The 20,461-nt window shown below is 54.2% G+C and overlaps 2 protein-coding genes across 3 annotated transcripts in view; one reads left to right on the top strand and one right to left on the bottom strand.

The window, feature by feature from the left end:
• Positions 1-1,416: 1,416 nt before the first annotated feature.
• On the top strand, positions 1,417-10,221 carry MSS51 (MSS51 mitochondrial translational activator). Its single transcript, XM_077828792.1, has 6 exons — positions 1,417-1,601; positions 2,289-2,444; positions 3,251-3,375; positions 4,160-4,723; positions 9,381-9,474; positions 9,993-10,221. The coding sequence occupies exons 1-6, from the start codon at positions 1,417-1,419 to the stop codon at positions 10,219-10,221; spliced, it is 1,353 nt and encodes a 450-aa protein (XP_077684918.1).
• Positions 10,222-15,876: 5,655 nt separating this feature from the next.
• The window catches only part of LOC144271271 (cytoplasmic phosphatidylinositol transfer protein 1-like), a 34,712-nt gene continuing 30,127 nt past the window's right edge, over positions 15,877-20,461 (bottom strand). For both annotated transcript variants that reach the window (XM_077828504.1, XM_077828505.1), the window contains exon 9: positions 15,877-16,558. In XM_077828504.1, the coding sequence (XP_077684630.1) occupies positions 16,293-16,558 (266 nt within the window). In that variant the 3' untranslated portion in view covers positions 15,877-16,292. The remainder of the gene's footprint in view (positions 16,559-20,461) is intronic.

The raw sequence follows: 20,461 nt of genomic DNA, 5'->3' as shown, positions 1-20,461 counted from the left end.
GCTCACTTCCCAGTGTTGCTCTGCAGGGACCTGTTCCAACAAGGAGAGCTCACTCTATCCATTCAATCTTTGTCTTCTCTGCTGGGACTGCACAGAAGGGGGCAAATACTGTAAGAGCCAATTATGGTGGTGTCTTGGGTGCTAGGAGCACCTTTCCACGGACACTACCATCTGATGAGTGGTCTGTATGAAACTGGTGGTAACTTTTGTACTACTGAGCTGTGCCAAATTTGAACCTTTGATCTAGAAGTAAAAACACACCACCGTCTGTCAAGGGGGCAAGAGAATAGACGGGCAACATGGCAAAGGAGGGAGGACAGCAGCTCCCTTCACAAACGAGAACGTGACTGAGTCATTGTTGGAGAGGTAGGTAGCGATACTAGTGTATAATGCCAGTCAGGGCAAACGCCTGAGGGAGTGGATGGACTCAAAAAGCCTGTGGTCTGAGAATATGCACAGAGCAGAGCACCAACACGCCCCCTTGTGGAGGTCTCATGCATCTGCAAGCCAGCAAAACCAGCCTCCCTCACCTATCTGCAACACACCTAGGGGTGAAAGACCCAATACACAATATTACTTAGCCCACTGGGGTGTTTTTACCTGTGAACGAAGCCACATTCTCTGATGCCCGGTGCCTCCCAGAGAGACCCCCCCTAACGTGCTACATAATCAAATGATTCCTCTGATCAGGTACACAAGCCAAGAGGGCAGGGAAAGTCCATTTGCAGGCGGAGAACAATGGGGTTGTGGCCAGTCTTGGACATTCCTGCTGTGCCATGGGAACGTTCCAGACTCAGCCAGGATAACAGAAACAAACTGGATCCAAATCACTAGTGGGAAGGGGAGCTGATGGAAGTCAGAGGTGGGCAGGGGGAGAGAGAGGGGAGGTAGACAGCTATTGTAGAGAGGAGTGTTGAAAACCACCCAGTAGAAGCGTCTTCTAATATTATGCACATTCCATTTAGACATGGGTGTGAGTCAGAGCCTCCCATATTCAGCATCCAGATCTATATTTTGCATCTCAGGTTTCTCCAAACTTCCATACCAGGTGGGATCTAAAACGACTTTGCGTACGTGAATTAATTCAGCCTCAACTTGCTGGGGAAGTGAGGAGATATTAGTACTTCTCCATTTTAGTCAGGGAAACGGAGGAACAGAGACGTGAAGTGACTTGCCCCAGTTCACACAGAGCAGAGCAGGCACTGGATCCCAGATTACTAGGCTCCCAGCCATGTGCATGCTAGACCCTGCTACTTTCCCTGCAGGTTGTTAGTGGGGAGGACGTTTCCAGCATACTAAGAGAAGGCGTCTCAGGCCTGGGATAGATGGGGGGGAGCCTGTTCAAGACCGCCGCAGTTATTCTCCTTTATTCGTTTTCCTTATTTCCAGCCTGCCTAATTTCCAGCACTGACAGAGATGGCCCACAGAAACAAGGGCATGACTTCCAAGTCCAGCCACTCCAAGAAGAAGCCTGCAGAGGAGTCAGTAATTACAAGCCCCAACATGGACTCCCTGGGCTTCCAGGCTGTGGATAGCAACGTCCCTGGTCTGTCGCAGGTCATCCTGAAGAAGCTCAACATGAAGAGCTATGATGAATACAAGTGAGTAATGCCAGAGTGCCCAGTGGCTTCTGCACAAGATGCGTGCTGCCATCTGAACACCTGCATGGCACACGACCTCAGACACCTCTAGGACTCTGTCTCCACTAGTCACTGGGAGCATTAGACTTCTGGATGGCCTGGGGGAAAAGAGCAAAACAAACGCTATGTCCCCCTGGGCTAGAAGTGAGCTTGGTGGACTGATAGGGCCACTTCCAGTGAAAAGAAAGTTAAACTCCCTTGTTCTGAAAGGATCAGAACATCATGCCCTGTTGGTTCAGACCCTAGTAGGGATAAAGTTCTCTCTCCTAAGGGGTCCTCAGATGAGGCCTGGCCCTGCCATTTCACATCAACATGTGGCTATAACTTCCCTTCAGTTCAGAACAGTCCCTGATTATAACAAGCATGCACAAAGGCATCCGCTCAGGACAGTCTTTGTTAGCTGCCATCAGGGTATTGATAACATTCGGGCTGGCACCTACAGAATCCCTCATCAAAGCGGTGGTAATGAATTCATACTGCAGCAGTGAGGAAGCAGCACACAGTACCCCTGTGCAAGCTAAGCTGATGCTAACATCTCCCATTACACAGCATCTTTGGGCCCTTCTTGTGGCTATGAAAGGAGGGCAAGTTTGGGTTGTGCCCTGCTCGCCTCTCATCAACTTTGCTACTTTGGCTGTTTTCCTTCAGGTCTGCGATGGACGGAAAGAAGCTGGGGATAGATTTCGGGATCCGGACTTATTTCGACATGTTTCAAAAAATGGAGGACACCTTCAAATTCTGTGCTGAGTGCAAGAAACTCCCTGATGCTCTCCCTGACCCCAGAAGCCTCCGGCGATGCAAAAGGTACTCAATAGCGCCTAGTGTGTGGCTGAGGACAGCTATAAAGGACTGAGCCATAGCACAAGGCAAGATCCTTCCCTTGTTCCCAGTGGAAACATTCCCAGAATGTCTATGGAACAGGAGGACAATTCCCTCTAACATACAGAGGCTCAGCTAGGCTTCTGAATGGGGCCCCATAATAGAGGTTACTCTTCTGAATAGCGGCGGTGTGCATCTGTTTTCTTGTAATTCCTCAGAACCTGATCCAAAGTCAATGGGAGTCATTCCATTAACTTCAGTGAGAACAGGCCCTCAGTGTCTAAACCTCTGCGCTCTCTGGCTATCATGAATGGAGGATGACATGTTGCAGGGGGTATAACTGAGGACAGGGGCATAGCTGCCCCTTGGTGAGTAGCTTGTACATCCCAACAATGCTGCCTGGCTGCCTTCTGCATGAAGGCGGCAGTACCAACGCAGTGGGTGACACCTGCTAAGTGAGGAGCTCTCTGTTCTGACCAGCCCCTTTGATAGACACTGCAACAGCACCAAGGCCAAACTAATCCCTGGTGTAATCCCAATGGATCAGTGAAGTTACCCCAGGAACGAATTCATGTGTTTATGTCTCATGTTCACATGCAGGGATAGGTGAGGGCAAGAATGCCGTGCAGTCCAAAGGGGGCCCATCAACTGATGCACTGAGTTTGGTTTCCTTGGGGCAGCTCTCTCAAGCTCACTCCTGATGGTCCTGTCCCATCAGGTGCTAGGATGTATCTTGAATTTGCTGCCTGGTGGAGCACCATATTCTTTCTCCTCTGTCCTGCTCCCTCTAGGTGCCAGAATGTGTATTACTGCAACTCAGAGTGCCAACGGGCCAACTGGCCTATGCACAAGAAGTTGTGTAAGAAGCTGAAGTTGGTAGCTCTTGACCGGCTGGTAGAATGGCTCATCTTCACAGGTAGGTTTGCAGCCTACATCCAACAGAAGGGGACAAGGGCTCCTCTTTGACTGGGTCAAAGCTGGCTGGGCCATCTGCAGCCAGAGGCCATTTGGCTGCCTTCGTGTAGATTCATCTGTCTGCTGCCTCATGCAGGAAGCAAGGCTCCAAGCAGACAGTAAGAAGATTGTACCAAGAAGGGAATTGGGCAGGGGTCTCATGGTGGATCCTATCCAGACCTGCTCACGTTCCCTCCCCAGCTCCCAGACCTTCGTGGCCTGCCTGGGTTTCCATGATATCAGTGACAAGCACTGAGGGCTGTCTTTGAAGCCTGACAGAGCCCTCTCATGCTGTGAAGCCAAACAAGGCGGTGTCTGGATACCACTGAGTGTTAGCTAGGGGGAATCCAGGAATTGCGCGTACGCACACACACATGCACACGCACACACCCCACCCCCCGCCCCTGCAAGGGCTTCCAGTTTCCTCATTAGGCCTCATACACTCAACTGTTCAGGGGATTTGTGGAGTCATGGATACCTGCAGCTGCTCTCCTAGTTTGGCTTGCAGACTCCTGGGGTATCTGGGGTTCCAACGTCCTTCACAGAGTTAATGGCTCAGACTTCTGTTATATAGTCAGCTCCTCCATCTCCCTATTGTTTCCCCTTCATTACCACACAACATATCCTTGTTCACTGGCAGGGCTGCTCTGGGCTCAGCATCTCCCGTTGAGCTGAATGGCAGAGCTCCTTATCCAGGGAAAAGATCAGCACAGTATGAGCTGAGAATTCTGGGGTTCTCCTTCTAGGTGACATCCCATTCCCCACGGCGACCTGGACAAAGCGTATACAGGAGGTGAAAAGCTGGGAAGACTGGTTCTCCATGCAGGAGCTCCTGGAAGAAAAGCTGAGCTCTATACTGACTGGGCGTTATATGAACATCCTCTGGGCCAACGTGCGGAAGCCAAAGCCAGAGGAGGGAGAGCTGCTGGAGTCTGTCAAACGGCTGACCACAGACTTCCAGTCCAGGCCAATCACCATCGCCATGGCACTGCATGCTTTCGCCATTGATCTCTATACCAAGCCTGTCACAGTGCATATCGTAGGGGCTTCCCATATCGAGACCCTCAACACCCGGGTGACCGATTATGATGAGCTGACGCGGGTGTTTCCTAGGCACCAGGGCATTGAGGTAGTAATGGTGGGAGTCAATGTGGTAGATGGACCCATCATGAGGCCTCCGCTGACAGCATTCGGGCCCAGAGGAAGAGTCTATCTCAGCAGCTACAAGGCCCTGTATCCTGACTTCTGGGAATCCCAGGTGGAGACTCATCAGGCTGCCCGCCCAGACCTTGTGGTGGGCTTTCATCCAGGTGAGTGCACAGACAGAGGCTAACCACTGTCTCAAATGGTGCTGCCCTCCCCTCTGATACTGCCCATCTGGGGCAGTGCTCCTCGGGTCCCTCCTTCCAGGCCCAACCAATGGTACCCTTCAGATTTCCTGCTCCTCCCTGACAGCCCTCCCCCCTCAATCTCCTCTCCTGAGGCTTGTTTCTGCACCCTCTGTTATCACCCAACCCCGCAGTTGGGTTTCCTCCTGCTGTACCTTCTTCACTTCCGGAGGGCAGGGGACACTCAGGGTGACAAGGACTGGAGACAACATAAAGCAAAAAGAAGGGAGAGGCACCGAGACAACATCTTATCAATGGTAATACCAAGGAGGCTCTGGGAGTTAAAGGCCAGAATGGCTGTGGTAGCCTATATCCTGGGAAAGGAGGAGTCAAACCCAGGTACTTTGTTAGCTCCTAATCAGATTGCTTTTCAACCTTGTTGCCATATGCTGTTAGGGACTGGCTGCCAGAGGAAGTGCTACATAGCCAGGATCCCATAGGCCTAATATCACAGCTCAGACAGGCTGTCAAGATTTCAGTCCGGGTGTCTGCTGCCCCCTAGCAAGCACAGCCAAAAATGGTGTGTGCTTTCCCCCACTGTGTATGCCAGACCCACTGTGTGCTTTTTAGATACCTTGGGAAGTCACCAAGAGCCCCGTCTATTGGGAAGCGGAGACAGACCTGAATCAGATCATCAGATTGGGACTCTTCTCCTGCCTGGCGCATCCCGCTCTGAATCCTGTGGATCAGCCCAGCCTCTGAACTGAGAACGCAGCCCAAGGGGGAAGTTTGCAAGTGGTTAGGAAGTTTGTAGGTGTAGTTACCCTGGCCCGAGCACTAGCTCCTGCTGCAATTGGGCATAGCGTTAGAGCCTGCTGCCACTGCGATGCAGCAGCACAGAATGCTGTCCTGGGTGGGGAAAGAGACCCCCGGAGAGAGGGCAGCTCGAGCTGTGGAGCGGGCTCGGATTCCGCCAGAGAAGAGGCCGTTGGAAGGTGATTAAAGAAGGCAGCAGCACTGGGGTAAAAAGGAGATTTGCCAAGGAAACTGGATATGAAGGGCCGGGCGGGGCACAGACCGTGTGACTGATGAGATTGACCACTGGGACACTGAAAGAGGGAATACAGTATAGGCTCCTGGGGAACGGGCATGGCTCTCTGGGTGAGGCACTATCACTTGTGGGCGAACCTGCTGGAAAGTGGTACGGTCGTAGCAGATCAAAGGAGATCGCAAGTGGTACGGTCGTAGCAGATCAAAGGAGCATCGCAAGCCAGAGGGAGAGGAGAAGTCAGGACAGCCGGGGTGAAACTAGACTTTGCAGCTCGAGGGAGGAAGAGTTGAGTCCTTACTGGGGGTGACACAGCATGTTGGCAAAGTTTCTTTCCTTGCAATGATTATTTACAGTTTATTACTTTCCTAACCAAGTATTTGATGTTACTTCATAGTATTTATGTTCTTGCCTAATTTCAGGGGTTTCCTTTTCAAAGTTTAAGGTTCTCTCCTCACAGTAGGCAAAGCCTAGCTGAGGCCTGCATCACTGCACTGGCCCATCGCAGCTGGAAAGGGCAAGAAATACTTGCAGCAAGCATGTAGAAATGGCCAGAGAATTACAAGGGTTTGTAACATATCAGCACTTTTTTTTAAAAGAAAGAGAAAGCTACTGAATAGTCACTACTGTAGTGCCACTAACCCAGTGGCTGGAAGGGGAACCCAGGCCCACCATCTACTGTGGGTTCCAGCCCAGAGACCCTCAGCTCAGCAGTCTGGGCTTTCTCTTCCTGGCCTCACTGCTCTGTCCTGGGCTGCTTCCAACTACTGGTTCCCCTTTTATTCCTGGGCCTACCAGTTCCCAAAGCCACCTCCTCCCCTTTTCCCAGGGAGTGACTGCAGCCTGCCCACCACACTGGCTTCTCCCATTCTTCTGGCAGTGTCTCTGCCTTTTCCCAGCAGCCTCTTCTCCTTCCAGCTCCTGGGCTTTATAGGTCCCGCCTATTCCTGCCTAGTTGAACCTCCTTAATTAACTGCCTAATTGGTTAATTGGCCCATCTGGGCTGCATTAAACCCTGCAGGGTGAGTGTGGGGTAGATGCCCCATCACACCAGACCTAAACAACTCTCTTACATGTTCCACCAAAGAACTGTGTTGCTCAGTTGGATCTATCACCAACCCAACCAAAACAAGCCAGGGAAACTTTAGTGAAGTCCTCGCTCTGCTTTTGCCATCTACAACCATGTCCACCAGCCAGAAACCTCTTCTCTGTACCTCAGCCCAAAACATGCAACCGTAACCATCTAGTTATGCAGCCCCTATTGCCATGGTATCTGGATGGCTTTATGTGCCCCACACCCTGTGAGGCAGGGAAGTGCTATTATCCCCATTTTATAGAGGGGAACTGAGGCACAGAGAGAATGAGGCCAGGTCTAGACTAGAAATTTAGCTGGTATAATAATGTTGGTTAGGGGTGCGATTTTATTTATGGTCTTCCTAGGGTGGCAAAAACCCTAGTGCAAACATAGTTGTAGCTTATTTCATTTGTCAGTGGAAGCTGTGTCTTTCACTAGAAGGATTGACTGGTATAGCTGTATTGACAAAGCCTTTTTAGTATAGACTAAGCAAGGTGTCCCAAGGTCACACAGGGAGTATGTGGAAGAGCAGGGAACTGAATTCAGATCTTCCAAGTCCCAGACTAGCGCCCTAACCACTGAACCATCCTTAACTCAAACATCAACTGCTGGAAGAACAAAAACACAATCTCGGAGCTCCCCCGTTACCACACTTAAATAACAAGACTGTGATCGATAACTGTCCAGAATGATCAACACTGCTCTAGATTGCTAAGAAAACAAAGAGTGTCCAGTGTTACCCATTCAACCCATCCACTAAAGAACCCGCACTGCACAAGCACGCTCTTCTTCAACATGGCACTGGGTCAACACTCAGAACAATCCAAATCAGCCATTTCTGACTGGGGCGTGCTTTGTGGAGGGCAGAGACGTGTGTTATGGGAGGTGGGTGTGGCTGTCGTAAGGTGGAGGAAGGGGAAAATCCTAGATGTAGGTTACAAAGGTTGGGTGAGAATGTAACTGGTGTGCTTCTGGGTTTCGGGGTTGTGTTTATAGGCTGTGGATTTAGGCAACCTCTGGTGGCTTTTACCAAAGATTCTGGTTTGGTGGCGTGTGCGTGCGCTCCCACACATGCACGTTATTCTGTTGTAGCCCTTGGTTTCTCAGTATTAAGGCCCAGAGCCTCAAAGGTATTTAAGCACCTGACTGAAATCAAAGGTGCCTAAGTACCTTTGAGGATCTGGGCCTATGGCCCTCTGTTCATGGTCATCCCTTGCTGGTATGTCTACACTACAGAGACGATAGCTATGTTGGCCTAGCCTCCTGGTGTAGATGCAGCCTCCACTGACAGAAGGCGATTCTGTCAATCTAGGAATACCACCTCCCCAGATGAAGTCAGCTCTGTCAACAGAAGCCCTCTATGGTCGACACAGCTGCATCTCCACTGGGGGTTTTGTCAGCATAGCTATGTCACACCCCTGACCGATGGAGTTATGCCAATATAATGTTTCAGGGTGGACTGAGCCTCATGCCTGAGCTAGACTGTAAACTCCATGGAGCAGCGAACTGCCATATTCTACCTGTCCGCAAAGCATCAAGCAGGCACCTAGTGTTGTTAATAAACAGACTCAACAATAATACCAAAACACAAAAGCATCAGTTGCAAGCAATGAAAAATACCTGTGGTTTTCTCTGTTTTCATTTATGTAGATCATTGCTATTGGCTGGAACAGAGAACTGGGAGTCAAGAGCCCAGGCTTTTAGTCTTGGCTCTGGGCAAGGTCCATGGCTCTGTGCCTCAGCTTCCCCAGCTGTAAAATGGGGATAATGCTACTTGCCTACCTCACAGGTGTTGTTTAACATTTGTAATGTGCTTTGGGGCCCTGCAAGGAAAAGTATATCAGTGCAAAGGCTTTTTAGCTCTTTGCCAGCAGTTTGCGGGTACTGTGGATTGACTGACCCACCGTGTCTTCCAGGACCAACTTGTTGGGATCCAGTGTTCCTAGAGGAGGAAGACAGTCAGCATGCCGGTGTGCCATGACGGCATTTTGCTGGACATATGCTAGCACTAGGACAATAACATTGCAAGCAGAGGGCTGGCCTGGTAGAGCCAGAGGGAGCCCGTGAAATCCCCAGTGGCTCGCAAGCTGGGAATGCTTCTCAAGCCCCCACTCCCAAAACACTACACGCGCCAGTCAGCTCATTCCATCCAGGGTGCCCTAGCTGGGGGCAGGCGAGGCAGCTGCATAAACAGCATTCCTTGTCACCCCTCCCTTCTGGGAAAACTCCAGGGGCTTGTTGCGCCTGCCCCTCCTCATGGGAGACATTGAAGTCATGCGAGCTACTTGTTTGCAAGGCAGGGAGAATAGGGCCTCCTGGAAACATGATGCTATGCAGGGCATGGGACGATGGGGTGGCAGTGCGTGTGTGCCTGCCTGTTAGTGCACATGCAGCTTCGGCGCCTACCACAGCAAGGGCCTCAACTTGCTCCCGGTGACACCAGAGGCAGGACTGCTGTTGGCCTCACTGGGCAGGGGATCAGGCTCCAAAGCTTTCTGGTGTCCTTCCCTCTGCAGGATTACATGCCTGCCTGGATGTGATGGATGGGTGGCTCCCCACACTGCTGCTGCTGCGGGACTACAAGATCCCCACCCTCTTCACCATCTACAGGTAAGAAAGGCCCTTCCCCCTGCCCCGTGCTTTCCCTTGCGGGGCTGAGTACGTGTGGGGCTCCGCTGTCCTGTGCCCCAGAGTCTGCCAGCCAGTCATTTGTATGAGACGGCTGCTCTCTGAACCAGTCACCTTGTAACCACAGGGTGTATTTGGCTATTAGCGCCTGACTGCCAAGGGAGCGTTTTGGCAGCGGCCACTATCAGAGCACTGCAGTGAAGGTGGTGCTGCTGGAGCCCTGGCGCGCAGCATCAGGGCACCGCTGTGGGGGCGCTCACGGTGCTGGAGTCCCAGCTGGCACGGACATGGCACCGCTGTGGGGGCGCTCACGGTGCTGGAGTCCCAGCTGGCACGGACGTGGCACCGCTGTGGGGAAGCTCACGCTGCAAGTCTCCTGGAGCAGTGTCAGGGCCCTGGTGTTTTACTCTGGCAGGGGTCAAGTCCCAGGCGGTGTCTGGAGGTGCAGGGGTGGGGTGAGGTTGGCAGTGTGGTAACCATGCCCCATCCCCTCCCAACAGCGAGCAGGAGCTGAAGTACTCCCTGAAAATCCTGATGGAGCTGGAGACTCAGATCACAGGCTACGGAGCCAATCCCTTCTCCTCCCTCAAGCCGGAGCAGGTCTATTCCAACCCCAACAAGTCACCCGTCTACTGCAATGCCTACTACATCATGTGCCACGGGCTGGCTGGCACCCCGGATGAGCCAGACATGGGGGGGCTAGACGGGGCTGAGGACAGAGGGGAGTAGAGAGGAGACACCGTCGCTATATGCGTTGTCAGCTACTGCCACCTCCCCAGCCAGAGTGCAGGGCTCCTCCTGAGCTCCTCCTCCCCAGGCTCCCAGCCTGAGCTGGACAGGGACTCTCCATGCCTAGTGGCTCTTCCTCGAGCCCAGGCGGGAGAGCTGCTTGCTTGGGCTGTGCAGTGCTGGGGACCTGGGAGGTGGGTGGGCCTTTTCTGGGGGGCTGTAAAGCATACTTCAGCTAGTGCCCTCTGCTGGGCAGGCCTGTGTGTTACAGTGACACATCAGCATCATGGAAGAGGATCTTTACAGTTAATAAATATCACCAAGGCCTTGCTCTCCTATAGCGCTAGCTAGTAGCAGGTCTCAGAGGAGGCCAGGATCATAAAGTATATAGTTACTAGGGCAGCATCCAGGGTGGCTGCTCCAGACTGCAGGTGCCAGCGTTTGGGGGTCTACGTGCCTGGTGTCAGCTCCCCAGCGGCTACCTTAGCCCACAGGTGAGAACGCCCATCTCAGCTCAGCGGGGGGCTCTGGGGAAAGGTTCCCAACCTGCCCCGGCAACGTGCGAACAGGCACTTGCTCCCACTCAACCAAGGGCAGGGCAACCAGCCAAGAGCCACCGTCTCCGGGACCCGGGCCCAGGTTACAGCCCCACCATGTTTATTCTACCCATTCATTTCCAGGGCTACAGCAGCTCCACTTGATGCATGGGGAAGGTGTTGTCCCCTTAGGCCAGAAGAACATCTGGAGTGTGGAAGGGCAGGCAGTTATCGCCCCCGGGCTGGGGTACTGAGTACAACTGGAATGAGACCGGAGATGGTATTGCCATGCAGTGAACACATCTGGATTGGGAGTTTGCGGGGAGGGAAACCCTGGAGTGATATTTGTGACCCTGGCTTGTGCATCACTGAAAGGCAGGCTTTTCATTAGACCCAGCCTGCAATCCTCCTTGAGCACAGTTAGATCCACCCCCAGTGAGCCTGCTACTCTTATGTTGCCCTCTGCCTTGGTGACCCCGGAGGGCCACAGCCATGGGAGATGCTGGTGACCTCAATACACAGACAGGCTCTCGTCACGGCGGTGCCTGCCTCAGCGAATGCAGCTCACTCTCTCGCATGGGCCCAATTGCTGTTGCAGCTAGGTGCTGTGTGCAGCACTGGAGAAGTATCATTTCTGTCCACTAAAGAGCCGTTTGCCTTCCTCTGTGGTGGTCGCCTTCCAGGGCCAGTGATGGCCACGCTCCTGAGCTAATGGTGCATCGTGGAGAAAGGGCGGGGGCTGCACCCAGGAGCAGGCTCATGGCCAGACACCCCTCTCTGCCGCCCCTTTCCCTGCAGGTGACTCACACACCCAGGAGGGGCACAGAGAGGGACGGGAGAAGCAGCAGAGATTAAAGAACACCTGAGAGAAGCCAGGAGCAACAGCTTTATTTCTGAAAAGGGCTTCATTGTAAGAAAGGAAGCCAGCCCCTGCCCCCTCTTTAGCTGGCCTACACCGAAATAGCCTCTCACATGCCAGGAGCACGGAGCCGCAGGAACAAATTCAAAAGAGAAAAACGTTTCACTTTGCCTGCCTGGAATAGACAGAAGGGGGTGCTGGTGTCACCAGGACAACCCTGCTTCCCTCGGCCCAGGCTGAGCCCCCTGTGTATCCAAGGGGTGTCCCTGGCGCCCTGAAGGGAATGCAGGGTTGGGGTGTCCCCATCCTTCAGGAGCTGATCTAAACCTCTCAGCAGGGAAGGTCTATGCTCCCCTTTCCCCTGTCCCCCCAGGATCTGCTGAAAGGGAGCGCCCACAGCTACCAGCTCAGTGCACATCTGGCAACCTGCACCCAGGGCCTCCCTGGCTGCCTGTGAGGGGAGCGGGGTGGAAGAGAAATAAAGAAATTATTGAGGGTGTGAGAGGAGGACAGAGCACAGGACAGGGAGGGAAGGGGGTGAGAGCAATTGGGAGCTGAGCAGGGAGGGCTACATCATGACACCTGCATGTGAGATACATTCCCACCGATCCTCCAGATCCCACTGTGATGCAGACCCTCCCGTCTCACATTTGGGTTTTGTCTTCAGCAAATCCCTATTTACAGGCTGGCAGCGGCAGCCCTGGCCCCATTCAAAGCACGGGGGACACGGGCTCTGCACAGACACACCCATGGACTCGGAATGGGAATGGGGTGGAGGAAGAGGGGAGTGGCTCTTGGACACACACGTATGGCCAGGTGCTATTTATAAGAGAATGGTCCTTCAGTTCCAGAACTTGCCTCCAACCGCTATACATGGTGGTCGGCACTCACTCACAGGGCATAAATCAAGAGCCAGTCTCCTGTGTGCTCCCTGCAGAGTCCCTGCCATTGCCAGCTACTGCACACTCACCCAGGTGGCACCTCAGGAAGCCAAGGCCCGGGACACCCACGAGAGACAGAACCCCAGTTCAGGGCCTCTGGGGACCAAAACTGAAGCAACCCAAACACCTCCACGTTGGCTGCAGCGGGAACACATGCTCCTGGCCACGTGAGGCTAGTGGTCTGCACACCCACATGCTCACACACACATTTTCCACGGGCACAAAGCGCGAACCCGTGAGGGCTCACAATTAAAGACACAAAGCAGAGAAGTCCAGACTGGAATGTTGCATCCGGGCAGAACACAGACCAAATCCCAGCCGCGCAAGGCCCTGAGACCCAGGAAGCACCAGACACATTAAAAAGCTTAGTCCATGCTGCCCAAAATTTAAGTGAGGTACATAAAACTCAGTGACACCAGAGGGGGCTTTGTAAAATTCATCCAACCAGGGACAATGATCTACCCCAGAGATAGGCTCAGATCCTCCGGGGCAAGGCTCTGACTTGGAATTCTGGTCTTCAGTGTAAATCCGAGGGTGCAAAATCTTGCCATGTGGCTTTGTGAGATTTCAGCTGTATCCTGGAAGCAGAAAATAGATCCCTCCCAATTCTGGATTTGATCCAGAACCTGAACCACGCTCGGAGGATTCAAATCCAACTCCTCACTCTTGGGAAGGGTTTGAATTGGAGTCTCTGGGTCTAGCCAATCTCTAATATCCAACCTTCTATAGCACATATAAAAACACTTCCTTCCATTGCACATTCAGCACTGCCAGGGAGTGAATGGATTTTCTACACAACTGCATCAGCCCTTTGCACTGGCCCTGGGGCAGACAAACCAGCCTAGATCAAATTAAAAATAAACCCAAACCTTCAGCTAAAACTCAACTTGTCCAAAACACTTGGTTAATGTTCCCCATTTTCACGTGGCCTCCAGGGGTGACAAAATGCCACGAGAGCCTGTCTCATCAAATCCCAGTCCAGCTTTGCAGATTCAAGGGTTTGGGATAGTTTGTAAAAGGTTGGGAAAAACATCCAAATCTGGGTGCATCTCCAAACCCAGCCTCCTCCCATCACGCCCCAGTGCTTCTCAGCTGGCAGCTACGAATCCCAAGCAGGGGCCAATCTACTCTTCCAGTGGCCTCATGTAACACACGACAAGCTTGACCCTGCTCGCTGCTGAGGCCCCTAAACCTCAAGGGAAGGCACACAGAGCTACGGAAGAGGTTCTCGGCTCCTCACAGGATCAGGGCCTTGTTCCTCAGGTTCACCTTGGCTTAGACCAGGGGTCCCCAACGCGGTGCCCATGAGCGCCATGGCATTTTTCTGCACCCGCAGGACATCCCGCCGCCAAAATGCGTTGCCGTTTCTTGGCGGCATTTCTGCGGCGGCACTTACTGCCGCTTCTCGGTGGCGGGGTGTCTGGCGCCCGCCACAGTCTTCTGCATATTGCTATTCCCACAAGGTTGGGGACCACTGGCTTAGACCATCCCTATTCCTGCAGCAGGCCCATGCACTTTCCTGAAGCAAACGCTGACTATTTCATTTCTGCTGGTCTGGGACACAATCTGTAACATGGATAATTACAACCCAGACAAACAGAGCCCAGCCAGGAGGCCCTAGCAGAGGGGAGTTGGGGAGATTCCTGTTTAGGAATAAGTGCAATTCAACTTGTGCTTAGTATGGGCGGTTCAAAACCAGCGTTATGGCTGTTACGGATGGTGGTTGACACCCCTGGTCCCAGAGTCTGCACATTTCCAGCATCCCCTCTGCAGGGGCTGGGGTCCTGCTGGCAATAAGACCCCGCTGCAGCGGGGAACTGGATTAGCAAGAGGCAGTTTCAAGGCTGCTGAAGTCCGAGGCGCAGTTGGAACAGGTGGTAACAAGGTGCATGGGAGGAGAGGGAGCAGTGCAGGCCAGCCTCACCAAGGGCCCACAAGGGCACTAGGAAGCATGCGTGGCGATAGTCCTGCTCCTGAAGGCACCAATGGAGAGAGCGCTGGTTGGCTGAAGGGCGGGGTGGTCAGGCGTGATGGGCTCCATTCTTGCCAGTGTCACCAGAGGGGACTGGTGAAACAAAAGGGCACCAGGCAGGGCCCTCCCACACCTTCCCCTGGCAGGGCTCATGGACACGGGGCAGCTCAGCTGGGACAGCAGCAGCAGCAATTCAGGCTTCAGGGACCTGTCTACACTAGAGACAATGGCTGAAGCTGCCGCCCCCTCCCCCATTCCTAACACTGAGACATACCCACCGCTTAGCAACACTGGGGTCTGGCAAATCCGTCTTGCTGTCTGCCAGCGCCAATACACACCTCAGCTGCTTTGCGCTACTGGCAGGGCAGGACGGGGCCCTGAGTGTAAATGACAATCAGGCCCGTGTCGCATAACCCCCTACTCAGAGCGAGTGTACAATCTGGTGGGGCCTTTTCTACACTGGGGCTCCTAACACAGCTAGTGCCAGAGAACCAGGGCTACTGACGGGTAGTAAACTGTCCCTAGCATAGATAAGGCCCCGGCCTGGCTTTTCACCAGTGCCCTGAGGAATCTCATCTGGCCACAGGGGATTGTCTCCAAAGCAGTCTGGACAGGGCTGTCGGCAGTGCCTCCCTTCAATCTAATACCTGGCTCTCCTATTAGCATGGGAAGGAAGCAGGCGACCTCACTGTTGCTTTGCAGCTGGGAGGAGACTACAGTGAGGTTAGGTGGATGGTCGGGGCCACTGTTTTATATGGAAGCCAGGCATGCAGCCAGAAATCACAGGAGGAGGCAGGGACATCAGCTAACAGTCCTGGCAGGCTCCCGTGGGGACGAGGGGCAGCCAATGCCTGGCAGTTTTTATGGATATCGTAGATTCCACTTACGAGTAATCCTGATGCTAACAACTTCTGGTTAATAGTAGTGTTTGGCCAGCTGATCCTGCCCCCTTGACTGTAATGTTAATGGCATTCGCACACTGCCAGTGGCCTGCTGCTTACTGACAGCTTGGCCACGGCTGCAGGGAGGTTTGCAGGGCTGCACAGGAAGGAAGCGCTGGGGTTGCAAGGTACCTTTCCCTGCACTCTCCAGGCTGTGTCCTGCCCTGGCACCAAGGACCCCGCCAAGCATATCCCAACACTTCTTTCCCTAGCAGCAGCCCCATGCACCTGCCTCCCGCTCACTGGTAACTTGAGATAATGGCAACCAAGAGGTTGCTAATCAGCAGAATCCACTGTCATTTCTAAGGTGCTTCTGACTTCCGTAGGGAGAGGTTGGCATGTCGGCCTCCTTCCCCAGCCTGGCTCCAGTGGAGGGTGCTTGGAGGAGCATCACCCACCAGGACAGATGAGGGGTGGCTGAGCAGCGCCGCCAACGCAGTCTGGTGCAGCACATCTCCCCCAGGAAGCGGCACCCATGTGCTGGCTGGACCAGGAGCCCTCCCTGAGTTGATGGCTGGAAAAGCAGAGCCCGTGCTGGAATGCTGAGAAGAGAGAGACGACCACAGGGTAATAGGGAGACGGCAGTCTCAGGCCGTCTGTGGCAGCAGGGAAGTCTGCAACCTCACAACGGGGCTTCCACCGTCCAGCTCTCGAACCGATCTCGGGTCTCTTTTATTGGGGAGGGAGGGACCAACATTCTGAAGGACAACGGTAGAGTTCAGGTGTCTCAAGGCAGGTTGGGTGGGTTGCGTTGTCCCCAAGTCGTGGGGGAAGGAATTGGGGCTCTGCGTCCATCCGATGGGATTGGCCCAAGGGTAGCTATTACTCAGCATTGGCGCGCTCCCTCAGTGCTGGCAGCGTCAGCATTTCCGGAGCGGATTTCTTCCGGGCCCTGTCCTTGGGGGCGCTGAGGAATTCTGGGGGGTCGCCGCTCAGTGGCGTGGAGGGGGCACTGGCAGGAGCGCTGTGAGTGGCCGAGGGCTGCCCCACCTCACTGATGGAAATGGAGGGCGTTACCCTGCCGATGATCTCGTTGGTGGCTTCCTGAGTTTCCCTCTCATACTGGCGCACTTCGTCCATCGTCATCTCTGACAAGAACAAAGAGAAAGAGAGTTCACAGGCCTGTCCCGGAGAGAGCAGAGTGGGTGGCCCCTGCACCCTTCGCTCTCCGAGTGCCAGGCAAAAACCAGCTTCTGCCTCCACAGCCAGAGTAACTAAGGGTGGCCTCTTCCTCTTAAGCCTCTGTCAAGTTGAGGGCCAGCTGTCCCATAAACCTGGGTTTGCTGAGGATAAGGCTGCCCAAAGTAATTTCTGCCATCTGTGGAACAATCCTGCTCCCTCTATCTCAGAGGTCCCCAAACTGTGGGGCGCGCCCCCTAACATTTGGGGGCACAGCTGGGGCCCAGGCCAGCCCCCACAGGGGGCAGGGAGGGAGCGCCAGCCAGTTCTGCTCCTGGCCCTGGCTGCCAGCCCCATGCCCGCCCCCAGTTGTGGCCCCAGCCTCGGCCCCCTTACCTCTGTCCTGGGGGAGCACAGATGGGGGGGGCATGAGGTAAAGTTGGGGACCACTGTTCTATCTATCTATAACCCGACCTAAGCCCATCCCATCCCTCTGCATGTTTACATAGGGCCCATCACTGCTGTGGCTAAAACAGAGACTGGACGACGCCAGGCAGAGCAAACTATGGCCCAAAAGGGCTGTAAAAGGGAGCCACAGCCAAGATATGGTGCTTGAAGCCCCCTGCTATTCCCCACAGGAGCGTGCCAGAGGGGCGCACTTTTCCAACCTAAGCAACAATCGTTTCCCTGAGGTCTCTGACTCGTCCCTAGTACGGCCCTCACCTTAAGAGAAGTTGCCCCACCGACACCTCCCCTCCCATGAAGCCGAGGGATGTGGGAGTGAGTCGACTCAGCTGTGACCACCACAGGGCAGCTCCTGTACATGGCTGGATCGACAGAGCCAGCAGGTGAACTGACTTGCTTCTTGCCTCTTGGGCAAGCCAGCTGCGTCAGGTCCAGCAACAGCCTGGGGACTGCCTGCGTACCTCTGCCATGGGCCAGGGCCCAGGTTTCCATTCTGGGCTGTTATCTTGTGGAACAGCAGGGGATGTAGGTGAGGGGTGAGGTGTACTGGGGAAGCTGGCACAGCCTCTGCTCTGCCCACCCTGCTGTCAGCCTCTGCCTCTTCCGTGAGTACTCACTAAATACTCACCTGACGGACACAAGTTAAGGGCTGGGCTGATCCAGACTCTCAGGAGACGCGCAAGGCACCTGTCTGGTACTGGGAAATCCATCTCGTTCACCAAGAGCTCCCAGTGCTCATTGGTCACATTTCTCTGGCTACATCCACCCAGCCCAGAAAAGCGAAGGGCAAGGGGACCCAAGCAAGCAGCTCTGAAAAAGCAGGTGGTCGTGCTGCATGCTCAGGATCCAGGACACCGGGGGCAGATGCCAATGGAAGAGACTGCATGAGCTGTGAATGGGAAACAGGACTCTGGTGCAGTTGTGAATGTGTCCCTCTGAAACCACTGTGCTGCCCTAGCTTCGGGGGGGGGGGGGGACACCGTGTGTGTGTGTAATCTCAGGGGGACTGGGGTGTAGGTGTCTGCGTGCAATCTGCCTGGAGGTGAATATGTGTGTGTCTCCGATCTCCATGGGGCTGGGATGTGGGAGGGGAACTCTGTGCCTAGTTTGCCAGCAGAGCGGAAGGAAAGCCCTGGCCTGACGAAGACATGGCAGCGTAACCAAACAACACAGGAAAGGAGGACAGTCTCACAGCCCCAAGCACCTGCTGCTCCCCTCCCCACGGCTGCTAGGTCTGAGCACTCCCTGCTCGCACATTTCTACGCCAACTTCCTGACGATCAGATCTAAAGAGCGCTGGCACAGGAGAGGGCCTGCCAGGCCACCTGGCTCCAACTCCTCACCCCACTTTAGCAGTGGGGGGCCCACAACAACGCGCACGCTCTCCAGACTGGCTGTGCTGCTGCCCGACAGCTGATTTCAGACTGACAATCGGGGAAGGAGCTGCTTCCATGCCATGCCCTACCACACGGGGTGAGGCTGGGAGGAAACCTGAACAACAAAGGCTGCAAGAACTGGAGAAAGAGAGAAACCAAAAAGGAACATACATACAAAAGAAAGTCCTGAGCGGGGTGGGTGGGAAGCTAGGGGTCCTGGCTTCCGAACTTTTGGTTTGTGGCCACTTGCATCTGAGTCTCGAAGGCGCGAACCTCTTCCAGGGACATGTCTGTAACAGGCAGAGACCCTCTCACTGCTCCGTTAGCAAGAAGAGCGCCTCCGGGGAGCTCCTCACACATCCAGCCCAGGGAGCCGCAATGGGGCCAGCTGGCTCAACAGCCAAGGCACTTCTCAGGAAGGGAACCCCCAGACAGTCACAAATGCATCCAGCTGGCTATCGCTTGGGTCTCTATGCTGGATGTATGTACACACGCACACGCACCCCCCCATCACTTTCGACTCCATTCTGGATGTGCATGCACAGATGCACATCCACCCCCGTACCCATCCCTTGTGCCTGCAGTCTGGATGTACGCCCCACACACAATGCACGTCTCCCTTCTGAGCGCGCACGCGCAAACCCCCACCACTTGAGTATCCTCTGTCTCTGCATGCACACACACCCAAACACCCCCCCGTACCCATCCCTTGTGTACCCATTCCGGATGTACACATACACATGTACCCATTCCGGATGTACACATACACATGTACCCATTCCGGATGTACACATACACATGTACCTATTCCAGATGTACACATACACATGTACCCATTCCGGATGTACACATACACATGTACCCATCACTTTTTCTCCACTCTGGATACACGCACACACACAAACACAAAAGGCATGTCTCCATTCTGAGTGTGCACGCACACACCACTTGAGTCTCCAGTCTGTCTTTGCAGGCACCCCCTCCTCCCCCCCACGTACCCATCACTTGTGTCTCCATACTGGCTGCCCCTTCGCCCATCCTATACAGAAACCGCTGCACACTGCCCCTCCAGAAGATGCATGCATGCTTTCCCCAGTGCAATATCCCCTATATGAACACACACACACAGTGCATTCAGGCCAGGGTCTGTCTGAAACAGACATAGTCAGACACCCTCTGCTATGTGCCCTGCACCTGTGCTCTGTGCACACAGCTTATAAAGTTTTGCTTGTAACGGCTGGGACCAAGGTGATGGTGGGAATGATGAGACTGTCTCCATCCCATGCATCTGTCACACTGGAATTCCAAGGGAGGCCATGTCACTGTTCCTCTTACGAGCATCTCCATCAGGCTGGCCAATGTGCTCAGGCCAGGCTCCTCCTTAGCCAATGCCTCCCTCCTTCTCCACGAGGAACTCAGGACACACACACACACACAGTCTCTCTCTCTCTATGCACGAACACACACACACAGTCTCTCTCTCTCTGCTTGCCGCACGCTCAGGCATTCTCAGCCACGTGCTCATGAAGAGCATAACACAGAGAACCCAGCACAAAGAAAGTCACAGAAACAATCATGCACAGGACAGAGACATTTGGACAGACTGCAACAGGCTACCACCAGGAAAGTGAGGAGAAGAAAGACCCTTCCCTTTCAAGGCACCTGCTTCACAAGAGGACACCCCTGTGCCCCCAAAGACCAGCCAATCCCATCCACATGATGGGAGGCAGCTCCACTCCACATCGCCCGGCAGCCAAGCTAAACTTCCTTTGCCAAACCTCAGGCTGACCCCAAGAGCTGCCGAAGAGCCCCCAGCCTCAGGGAGCCCCAGGAGCCAGATGGATGGCAGCCCTGGTGCCTTGCCTCTGCTGTGATCACCCAGGCTGTGAGCTGGAGAGATGGTGCCCTGTGTGGTCAGCGCAGTTGAGACCCAGCAAGAGCAGCAGACAGGGTCCGAGTTGTTAGTACTGTTACCCAGGAGACAGATCGGTAACCCAGCCCAGGAAGACTGAAGGGGAAGGAAAAGAAAGCA

Source organism: Eretmochelys imbricata, chromosome 10 (assembly GCF_965152235.1).
Source record: "Eretmochelys imbricata isolate rEreImb1 chromosome 10, rEreImb1.hap1, whole genome shotgun sequence".
Classification (NCBI taxonomy): Eukaryota; Metazoa; Chordata; order Testudines; family Cheloniidae; genus Eretmochelys; species Eretmochelys imbricata.
This window is presented reverse-complemented; position numbering and strand designations above follow the sequence as displayed.